The following is a 9,642-nucleotide window of genomic DNA, read 5'->3' as shown; positions in this document are numbered from 1 at the left end:
TCGCCCCGTTGCGCCCCGTCTCGGTGAAGACGAAGCGGCGACCCGCCGCGGTCGGCCGGCCATGCCCGTCGGCGTGCGCATGCCCGGGTGGTGGTTCTGGCCAGCCGCCGGCGCCGTACCCGCTCTCGCGGCGCGACGTTCTGCGCCCTTGGCGCTCGTCGAGGACGCGACGCTCCCTCGCGCGCCTCGTTGAAGGCGTCGAGCGAGCCGTAGCGCTCGATCGCGACGTCCTCGATCGGGCGGCCCTCGTCTTCGGCCGCCTCGTACGTGCGCTTGAGCTTGCTCATGCGCCACGCCGAGCCGGACGAGCCCGGTGCGGGCGAACCCGTCGCGGGAGGTGCGGTGGACGAGGCGGCGGCGGCGGACGAGGTCGAGGCGGCGTCGGGCGTGCCCTGCCAGTAGGCCTTGTTCAACTCGCGCGACGACTGGCCCATCGTTTGCTGCGGGTGGGGCGAGTCAAGGGTCAGAAGGGTAATTCCGGTACGACGCAGTGCAGAGAGAGAGGGGGACGCACGTTCATGTAGAGGTTGCCGCGCAGGACGCGCCACAGGACGCGCTCAAAGGTGCCCATGCGCGCGCGGTCGATCGTGCCCGCGACGAACCTGTGCGGCGAGGGAACGTGAGAGTCAGTGTGAGGCCCTGTAGAGAGGGACAAGAGAGAGAGATAGAGAGGGCGAGGACGTACTCGAGCTCGAAGCCGCCGAGTCCTTGCTCGCCCGCCTGGATGTTGGCCTCGACGTCGCCGAGGAGCGGCGCATCGGCGTCACCGTGCTCGTCAAAGCTGCCGCGGATGTCGCGCGATCGGCCCTGGGCCTCCTGGAAGAAGCGCTCGGTCTCGCGCAGGACCTGGCGCGCCTCCTCGAGCTCGAGCGCGCGCTTCTCGAGGTTGTCGTACGACGTGTTCATGGCCGCGACGCGCTGCTCCGACTCGGCGAGGCGCGAGTCGAGCTCGTCGAGGGCTTGCGGGCCCGAGCGACCGGCGATGAGGGCCTGCGTCTCCTCGTAGGGGCGGATGTGGATGCCCTGGCCGGCAATCTGCTGCGTCAGGAAGCGCAGGCGGCGTTCGGCCTGCGGTACAAGGCGAGCGCAAGGTCAGTGACAGTGCCGCTGTGCGAGTTGGAGAGAGCGCGGACGCACCTCGTCGCAGCGGCGGATCTGGGATACGTAGGTGCGCTGGAACGGGTTGACGTCCGGGTTGAGCTGCGGGCGGGGCGAGGGGCGACGGGTCAGTGAGGCTGACACGCGGAGGAGGGTGGAGTGGGGGTCGCGACGCACGTCCTTGAACTGGATGCGCTCGAGGTGGCCGAGTTCCTCGACGGTCGAGTGGGCGACGTCGATGGGACAGAAGAGCTGTGGGGCGGGCCGCGTCAGTTGGTGCGCGAGATGGAGAGAGAGTGTGGGTTGGGACGGACCTGGACGAGGCTCATGTGCTCGCTGCCTGTAGACGGGGCGGGCGACGAGAGGGGGGAGCGTGTGGGGTGGTGGATGACGGGGGAGGAGGAGGAGGCGGTGGGTCAGTGCCGTTCGAAAGGGGGGGGGGAGGGTGGAGCGTACGGAGCAGCGAGGGGTACTGAGTGAGACCCTCGTGGTCTGCCATGGCTGGTGGAGTGTGTCGGGTGGAGAGAGGGTGGTGGCACCTTGGAGGAGAGGCGCCGCGGAGTTGTCTCACCTCCCCTCGAGCCACGCGCGCTCGTCCAGCTTCACACCTCGACCCTCGCATCCCCTGCCACCCACCAGCAGCCATGCAGTCGACCGACTTTGAGATCGACGAGACCGACTACGACGTCCAGGCCGACTTTGTCCAGCCCGACCTGTACAACGAGGCCGGCAACGGCGAGTTCACCTCCCTCCCTCCTCCTCCCCTTTCTCTCTCGCTGCCCGGCCACCCACGCTGACCCACACCGTGTACCGACCCACAGAGCAAGTCGCTCAGCAGCAGCGCATCGCCGAGGCCGCCGCGTCCCAGGCCCACGCCCTCGAGCAGCTCGCGAGCGTGCCCGAACCTGTCAAGCGCTACCTCATCTCGCTGTGGTCCCTCCTCAACGCGCCCCAGCCCAACCTCGCCGAGATCCAGTCGGCGTACGACAGTGGCTGGGCCCGCATCTCGGACAAGTTCTACTCGAACAAGGAGTGGCCCGAGGCCGAGGTCATTGCGCCCCTCGTCAACTACGACGAGCTGTTCCTCACGCTCTACAAGGAGCTCTACTTCAAGCACATCCTCGCCCGCCTCCAGCCCACCCTCGAGGACCGCATCTCGTCCTACGAGAACTACTGCGCCCTCGCCAACACGATCCTCAACTCGCCTCAGCCCGTCCCCATCGCCCTCCCCGTCGACTGGCTCTACAACATGTGCGTCCGCCCGTCTCTCTCTCTCTTGCGCTCCTGAACTGACTCGGCCACACACCTGCAGCATCGACGAGTTCGTGTACCAGTACACGAGCTTCACCCTGTGGCGCGCAAAGGTCGACGGCAAGACGGACGAGGAGAAGGCCATCCTCGCCGAGTCGGGCCAGGTACGTCCTCCGCTCTCTCTCTCGGGTGCACACGACCGCCACTGACTCGCCCCTCGCCCCTCGCACACGCGCAGGTCTGGTCGTGCTACTCGGTCCTCAACGTCCTGTACTCGCTCATCCAGAAGAGCAAGATCCAGGACCAGCTCGCGGCGGCGCAGCGGGGCGACGACGTCGAGGCGACGGCGGGCGAGTACGGCTCGATCCCGCTGTACCACCACCTCGGCTACTTTTCGATCCTCGGCCTCGTGCGCGTGCACGTCCTCCTCGGCGACTACACGCTCGCCCTCTCGATGCTCGACGGCATCGACCTCAACAAGAAGGCCCTCTTTACGCGCGTCACGTCGGCCCACGTCGCCGTCTACTACTACGTCGGGTTCGCGTACCTGATGCTCGGCCGGTACCCGGACGCGATCCGGGCCCTGTCGCACATCCTCTTCTTCGTCCTGCGCCTCAAGCACTTCCAGCGCGGGTCCCAGTTTGACCAGATCAACAAGACGGCCGACCGCATGTACGCGCTCCTCGCCATCTGCCAGGCCCTGTGCCCGACCAAGGTCGACGAGGGCATCGCGACCGCCATGAAGGACAAGTTTGGCGACCAGCACGCGCGCCTCGTGCGGGGCCAGGCCGGCTCGGCCGACCAGCTCGCCGCGTTCGGCGAGCTGTTTCAGCACGGCGCGCCGCGCTTCATCAGCCCGAACCCTCCCCCGTACGAGCACGAGTCCGAGGCGGTCCTGGGCGCGTACGCGAGCCTGCCCGACCCGTCGCAGCACCAGCAGCAGCTGTTCCTGAGCGCCGTCGAGCCCCAGCTCCAAAACTCGACCCTGAGGTCGTTCTTGCGCCTGTACACGACGCTCGGCACCGACAAGCTCGCAAAGTTCCTCGAGTGCGACACCGAGGACGACGTGCTCGAGATGCTCATGACGGCAAAGGGCGCCGCGCGCAAGACGACCTGGGTCGACGGCGGCCTCCTCGACGGCCAGGAGACCAACGTCAGCGACGTCAACTTTGGCGTCGACGAGGTGCGTGCCCGGCCCCCCTCCTCTCTCCCTCTCTCTCTCTCTCTCGCCGCCTCACTGACTCTCTCACCCTCACCCGCAGGGCCACCTCACCGTCGCCCAGTCGACCACGTCGCGCCGGTACGGCGACTTTTTCTCGCGCCACGCGCTCAAGTTTGCCGACGTGTACGAGGGCCTGCGCGCAAAGCCCCTCCCGCTGCCCAAGGCGCGCTCCTCGGGCTCGGCGGCGACGGGCTCGGCGGCGACGGCGCAGGCGGGTGCGGGTGCGGGTGCGGGTGCGGCGCCGGCGAAGAAGGAGGTCAAGGTCTGAGGAGCGGGACGAGGAGGGGCGCGGACGAGGAGGGGCGGGCGCGGGAGGTGGGCCGGCTCGAGGGCTTGCTCGGGTGGGAGGATGGGTAGACTGTTGGGAAAACCCCCCCCCCCCCCAGGACGAGGAGGGGGCGCGCGAGTGTACTTTGTCTTTGCCCCGCGACTCGGCGAGCCTTGCGGGAGAGCGAGAGCGAGAGAGGTCGACCGAGAGGGCTCGAGCGGCTCGCTGTGCTTCTCTCGCTTCCGCTCCTTTCGCGCGCTCTCTCTCGCTCTCTCTCTCTCGTTGAGGACGACATGTGCGAGCGACAGGCTTGGTGATTAGGCAGAGCTAGTACGACGGGTTTAGACGGCGAGGCAGAGGGAAGGAACGAGGGTGATGCGAGTTGGCCCGAGGCCGTAGAAGAGCGAGGGAGGGGGACCAAAGAGGGTATAGATGCGGATCGACAAGGGACTGTCCAAGAGAGAGAGAGGGGGGGGGGGTGGGGGTCGCGCTCGGGCTCAGTTGACCTTCTCCTTGAGCGCCATGCCGTCGCGCTCGCTCGTCGGCGGCGCCGCGAGCTCGTTGGGCCCGTTGACGACGCTCTTGGGCACCTCGCCGTCGTCGAGGCGCTTGGCGAGCTTGGCCTGGTACTCGGCGCGCGTCATGCGCGTGTTGAAGAAGATGCTGCAGGAGGGACGAGGTCAGCGCTCGGGCCCGCGAGGGGATGCGGGGATGGAGGGGAGGGCGCGAGACGTACTCCCACGAGATGAACCACGGCTGCGAGTAGTTCTTCTTCAGGCCGGCGACTTGGTCTGCGGCGGCGAGAGAGCGCGAGTCAGGCTCGTTCCTCGAAGCTCTCGAGAGGGAGAGGGCGAGGGGACGCACGGTGGATGTCGTGGTAGTCGGCGTTGTTGCCAAACAGGTGCTGCAGCGGGTCCCACGGGAAGGCGAACCCGCAGTGGTCGTCGACCGTCTTGAGCGTCGACAGGCCAAAGAAGAGGACGGCCTGGCGCGTCGAGAGGCCCGCCATGGCGTGCGCGAGCCCGGACCCGCACGTGTCGAGCGCGAACCCTTCCAGCGGGTGGTTGTACAGGGCGCCGTACGCGTAGGGGACGTACAGGCGGTGGTGCCAGCTGTGCACGGTGCGGTACAGGAACGTGACCTGGTGCGCCGTGCGGTGCATCATGTACTGCCACCCGTCGAGGACGAAGCTGCGGCGTGAGAGAGAGGGGGACACAGTCAAATCAGGCCGTTCTCAAGCTCGATGAGGCGCGAGAGAGAGAGGAACGAGGACGCACAAGGCGAACGCCATCTGCACCGTCGGCCACACCCACCAGTACACGAGCTCGGTCGCGCGCTGCCCGTGCTTGGCCATCCACTCGCCGCCGGCCCTCGTGCCCGCCGCACCGACGACGACCTTGGCGACGGTGCGCCCGAGCTGGTTGAGGTCGCCCGCCGGGTCGACGACCTCCTCGTCGCTGACGAGCCACACGAAGCCGACGACCGTCTGGATGACCTGCTGGAGGACGACGGCCTTGACGACCTCGGCGGGCGTGACGCGGTTCTTGGTCTTGACCTCGTCCGGCTCGTGGATGCGGTGTCGCTCGAGCGCGGCCCAGTTGAGCGAGTCGAGGAGGTGGAAGAAGAGCGAAAAGGCCCAGTAGACGACGAGGGGCGCGACGAGCGACAGGACCTTGTCCGACATGCCCGGAACGAGGTCGGCGCGGTGCACGTGGTACGCTGGGTAGCTCGCGCTCGGGAGGGGCGACGCGAAGTGCGGCGCAGAGGCCTCGGCGGTCGAGGTCGCGTTGAGCATGGCGGGCGGGGCTCGGGTGGCGGCTGGACCTTGTAGACCTGCTTGCGCTCCGTGCTGGAGCTACTGGGTGCGGCGAACGAGGACGGGGCGCTGCCGAGGTCGGAGGTTGTCCGAGAGAAGGTGGCGAGGCGCGATGAGCTCGCGGGACGAGGGCGGCAGCTGCTGGGGCGGGGACGGGTGCAGGCGGTGCCGAGTCGGTGTCGCTGTGCGCTGTGCGAGTGTGCAGGTGGCCAAGAGGCGGTGGGACGGAGGCCGACTCTGCGGTTCACTCGATGCGGAGCGGCGCTCGCTCGGAGGTTGGCCGTCTCACTCTTTCCGAACGGCTCACGTCTCGCGCGCGAGGGAAGGGGACAATGAGTGGCTTGCAACGGAAGATAAAGAAAGTGAGGGATCCGGGCTAAACGAGAGTGACTAAACGAAGGAAGGAGAGAGAGGTCGATGCGGCGAATGATAAACAACGGGGGGGACGAAGGGCAACGAAAGAGAGAGAGAGAGCGAGAGGGTACTGTGTACGGCAAGATGTGGGTCCAAGGAAGGGGGCTCTATGCTAGATACGGAGAAATAAGAGAGGGAGGGCGAGGAACGAGAGCGAGGGGAGGAAGCGCGACGACGACGACGGCGAGGGAACGAGTGACGATGACTGCCAGGCTCGCTCAGCGCGAGAAGGTGAGGACCGAGGCCGTCGCGGCGCGCTCGAGGCCCCTGCGCGGGTGCAGCATGCCGCCGAGCTTGAAGACGGGTCGGGCGCCCATCTTGCTCGATGGCGGGCACGGCGAGCCTCCTGCGGGTCCGCCCGGGCTCGAGCCGTTGGTCCCGAACGACGAGTCGCCCTCGTGGTCCTCCTCGGTGATGGACAGCGCCGCCGTCGAGGCTGCGACGCCTGCCGCCGTCAAAGCCGACAAGGACCCGCTCGACGACGACGACGACGACGAGTTGCCGCCGCCGCCGCCACCGCCGCCGCCGCCGCCCGACGCCGAGCCGCTCTTGCCCGGGCGCGGGAACTGGAAGCCCGTCGGCTCGAGGGCCTGCCGGCTGAGGAACGCCCCGCCCGACACGGGTCGGCGCGCCTTTGCGTACCCGGCCGTCGCCGCCTTGGCCGAGCCCAAGCCCGCCTCGTGCGACCGCAAGAGCGCCGACGCGTGCTGCGCCTGCCCAAACGTGAATGACGACGCGCGGTTGAAGACGCGCTTCTGGTCGCGGAACTTGTTGAGGTTGAGCGAGCGCTTAGCGTCGTGCTCCGGGTGGTCCATGACGACGTAGCCGCCGAGGCACCGTTCCTGCGAGGGCGAAGCGGGCAGAGTCAGGTCCTCGGTCGCGCGAGAGAGAGAGGGGCGAGAGGTGGGACGCACCGGGTACGCCTTGTAGAACGCCTCGTACCCGCCCTGGAGGATGTACAGCTCGGGGTAGAAGATGTTGGGATACGCCGCAAAGTTCTTCTGGCGGTCCTGGTTGCGCAGGTGCTTGGCGCTGCGCAGAGAGGGAACAGAGAGAGAGGGGGGGTCAGCTCGAGGTCCTCCAACGAGGACGGCGACGACGACGACGACGACGACGGCAAGGGAGAGGAAAGAGGGCGAGGGCGAGGACGCACCTCGTCGGCGCGCGCTTGGCGCTAAACTCGCAGTGAAAGATGAGGACCGTCTTGCCCTCGCGGGGCGCGCAGTCGCTCGTGCTCGGCTGCGGCGGGTTGGCCGCGTTGAGCAGGCGCGCCTCGACGTCGGCCAGCTCGGACAGGTTGATGGCGCCGTCAATGTGGCCGCCGTCGTACTCGTAGTCGAAGCGGCAGTCGACAATGATGAACTCCTTGACGCCGTCGCGGTACATGCCGCTCTGGAGCTCGCTCAGCTGCAACGAGGAAGGCGGTTCGTCAGTCTCGGCGTCGGCGGCGGCGGCCTCGGGTGGGGAAACGGAGAGAGAGAGAGAGGGAGGAAGGGGAGACGCACAGTCCGAGGCGTGATGCGCATGAGGCCGTCCTCCTTGACGCCGAAGCACGGCAGCGCCTTGCCCTTGGCCTCCTGCTTGCGGAATCCGGCGATCGGGCTCGCCGCCTCGGGGCTCACGCCCGGCTGCTTGCCGAGGTCGACGCTCGCGCCGACGCGACGGTTGCCCGCGCTCAGGTAGTCGACGCAGTCGTCGAGCGGGAGGCACACGTCGGGCGGCTCGAGGTCGACCATGACGTTCGGGTCCCGCACTGACAGGGCCGGGCCGAGGCCGTTCGACAGCGAGGACGACGCCGACGAAGGCGCCGTACCGCCAAAGGCGCCGCCGCCGCACAGGAACGACGGGTCGGCGACCGAGTTGGACCTGCGCGACGCGCGCAGCATGGGGACGGCGGCGGGCTTGCCGTCCTCGGCCTGGGTCGCGTGGCGCTTGTTGAACGAGTCGCCCGTGGCCGTCGCCGGACCGAGCGACGCGAACGTGTTGAGCGACGGCCGCAGGACCGCCGCCGAGCGCTGCCGGCGCACCCTCAGCGGGAGCGACGCCGTCGACGCCGCCTTTTCGAACGCGCGCCGGGTCGCCGCCGCACCACCACCGCCTGCGCCTGCGCCGCCGCCGCCGCCGCCGAGGAGGAGGAGGTGGCCGAGCGGGGTCGGGCTCGCGGGCGTCGGCGAGTTTTCCTGCTCGAGGAACCGCTTGCGCGAGTGCGGGATCGGCGACAGGTTGTCGCCGGGCGAGTGGCCAAACATGTCGGCGAGGCGCTCGTCGGCGCCCGAGCGGTCGACGTCCGACCCGGGCGACGACGACGACGAGGACGAGGTGCACGCGGCGTCCGAGATGTAGCCGGGGCCGGCCGACACGCGCGAGTCGGACACGGAGCGCGGGTGGCCCGGTGCGCGGAGCTTGACCGGCGACGACAGGCGGTGGTGGTGGCGGTGGTGGTGGTCGGGCGACTCGCCGTCGACGTCCATGCGGAACGGCGACGACTCGGCGGCGGCGGCGGCGGCCTCGGTGCTGCTGCGGCGCCGCTGCGCCGCCATCATGGACGGCAGGCACGAGTCCGACTTGCGCTTGGGCGGACCCATGGGCGGCGGCGCGAGGCCGCCGACGGGCGCCGTCTGGCGCTTGCTCCAGCTCGGCGGGAGCGCGCTCCGGGTGCGCCCCGCCGACGGCCGCAACAACGGCGCCGCCGTCGACTTGCCCTTGAGGTCGTGCGCGACGAGGGGCGCGCCCTCGAGGCCGTCGCTGCTCGCGCGAAACTCGAACGCCGTCTTCTGGAACGGCGGGCGCAGCTTGTCCGCGTTGGACGGCGGCACCGTCGCGCAGTGCGACAGGCCCGGCCGGCTCGGGCCGGCTCGGGGCGCAGTCGTCGTCGAGCCCGATGAGGACGATGACGGGAAGGGCTTGAGGGCCGGGCGGCGAAAGTCGTCGGGCGAGGACGAGCGCGGGATGGCGAGTGGGGCGACGGGCGCGAACGTCGACTGGGTCGGCGGCGCCGACTTTTCGGCCTTGAAAAGGCTCTTGAGGAACGGGTGGTCGCATTTGGAGGTAGGGGCGGCCGTCATGGGCAGGGCGGCCGTGGATGAATGCGGGCGCTGGAACAGGAGGGGCCGAGGCGCCGGTGCGCGGGTGCGGGTAGACGACGAGCTTGCGACGGGTGCCGGTGCGGGCGAGATGTCCATGGCGTCGACGGGCGACGATGGCGGGATGCGCGGGCGCAGGTGCGACGGCAGCGGCGAGAGGTGGTGCCCTCCTCGCTCGTCCGACGTGATGGACCTGGGTGGGTGCGGCTCGAAAGGTCAGCTCTCGGGCTCGGTGGGAAAAGGGGAGGGGGGGCTTGTCGTCGGGATAGACGTACATGGAGCTGGCAAACGACGCATCGAACGAAGGCGAGATCTCGCCGTCGTGGTAGGCCGCCGTGGGCGAAGACGGGGCGAGGACGTGGTGCAAGCCGTGGGTCGCGAGGAGCGACGGCGCGTCTGGCCGAGGCGACGACGACAGCATGGCGGGCGGTCGGTGCTGGTGCTGCTGGTGGTGCGGGTGCACGCTGGCGAGCAGCGGCTGCCGGTCGTC

At 69.1% G+C, this 9,642-nt stretch overlaps 4 protein-coding genes across 4 annotated transcripts in view; 1 reads left to right on the top strand and 3 right to left on the bottom strand.

Moving 5' to 3' along the window:
- RHOBADRAFT_35560 (uncharacterized protein) overlaps positions 1-1,595 on the bottom strand; it is a 5,093-nt gene extending 3,498 nt beyond the window's left edge. Inside the window, exons 1-6 of the mRNA XM_018413283.1 lie at positions 1,555-1,595; positions 1,413-1,438; positions 1,276-1,350; positions 1,138-1,200; positions 686-1,068; positions 515-602 (exon numbers count right to left, since the gene is read on the bottom strand). Coding sequence (XP_018271848.1) covers positions 515-602; positions 686-1,068; positions 1,138-1,200; positions 1,276-1,350; positions 1,413-1,427 — 624 coding nt within the window. The 5' untranslated portion in view covers positions 1,428-1,438; positions 1,555-1,595. The remainder of the gene's footprint in view (positions 1-514; positions 603-685; positions 1,069-1,137; positions 1,201-1,275; positions 1,351-1,412; positions 1,439-1,554) is intronic.
- Positions 1,596-1,742: 147 nt separating this feature from the next.
- Positions 1,743-3,839, top strand: RHOBADRAFT_43221 (uncharacterized protein; the record flags this gene model as incomplete). Its single annotated transcript, XM_018414191.1, has 5 exons — positions 1,743-1,799; positions 1,922-2,349; positions 2,411-2,513; positions 2,588-3,532; positions 3,612-3,839. The coding sequence occupies 5 exons, from the start codon at positions 1,743-1,745 to the stop codon at positions 3,837-3,839; spliced, it is 1,761 nt and encodes a 586-aa protein (XP_018271847.1).
- A 497-nt stretch (positions 3,840-4,336) lies between these two features.
- Positions 4,337-5,634, bottom strand: RHOBADRAFT_43220 (uncharacterized protein; the record flags this gene model as incomplete). The annotated part of the gene is made up of 4 exons (XM_018414190.1): positions 4,337-4,502; positions 4,576-4,630; positions 4,704-5,029; positions 5,117-5,634. The coding sequence occupies 4 exons, from the start codon at positions 5,632-5,634 to the stop codon at positions 4,337-4,339; spliced, it is 1,065 nt and encodes a 354-aa protein (XP_018271846.1).
- Positions 5,635-7,134: 1,500 nt separating this feature from the next.
- Positions 7,135-7,821, bottom strand: RHOBADRAFT_35551 (uncharacterized protein; the record flags this gene model as incomplete). Its single annotated transcript, XM_018413282.1, has 2 exons — positions 7,575-7,821; positions 7,135-7,476 (listed from the first exon to the last, which is right to left on the bottom strand). The coding sequence occupies exons 1-2, from the start codon at positions 7,803-7,805 to the stop codon at positions 7,135-7,137; spliced, it is 573 nt and encodes a 190-aa protein (XP_018271845.1). The 5' UTR covers positions 7,806-7,821.
- Positions 7,822-9,642: the final 1,821 nt, after the last annotated feature.

This window comes from Rhodotorula graminis (assembly GCF_001329695.1).
Source record: "Rhodotorula graminis WP1 unplaced genomic scaffold RHOBAscaffold_5, whole genome shotgun sequence".
NCBI lineage: Eukaryota > Fungi > Basidiomycota > Microbotryomycetes > Sporidiobolales > Sporidiobolaceae > Rhodotorula > Rhodotorula graminis.
Note: the sequence above shows the minus strand (reverse complement) of the source record. Positions and strands in the feature narration are given on the sequence as shown.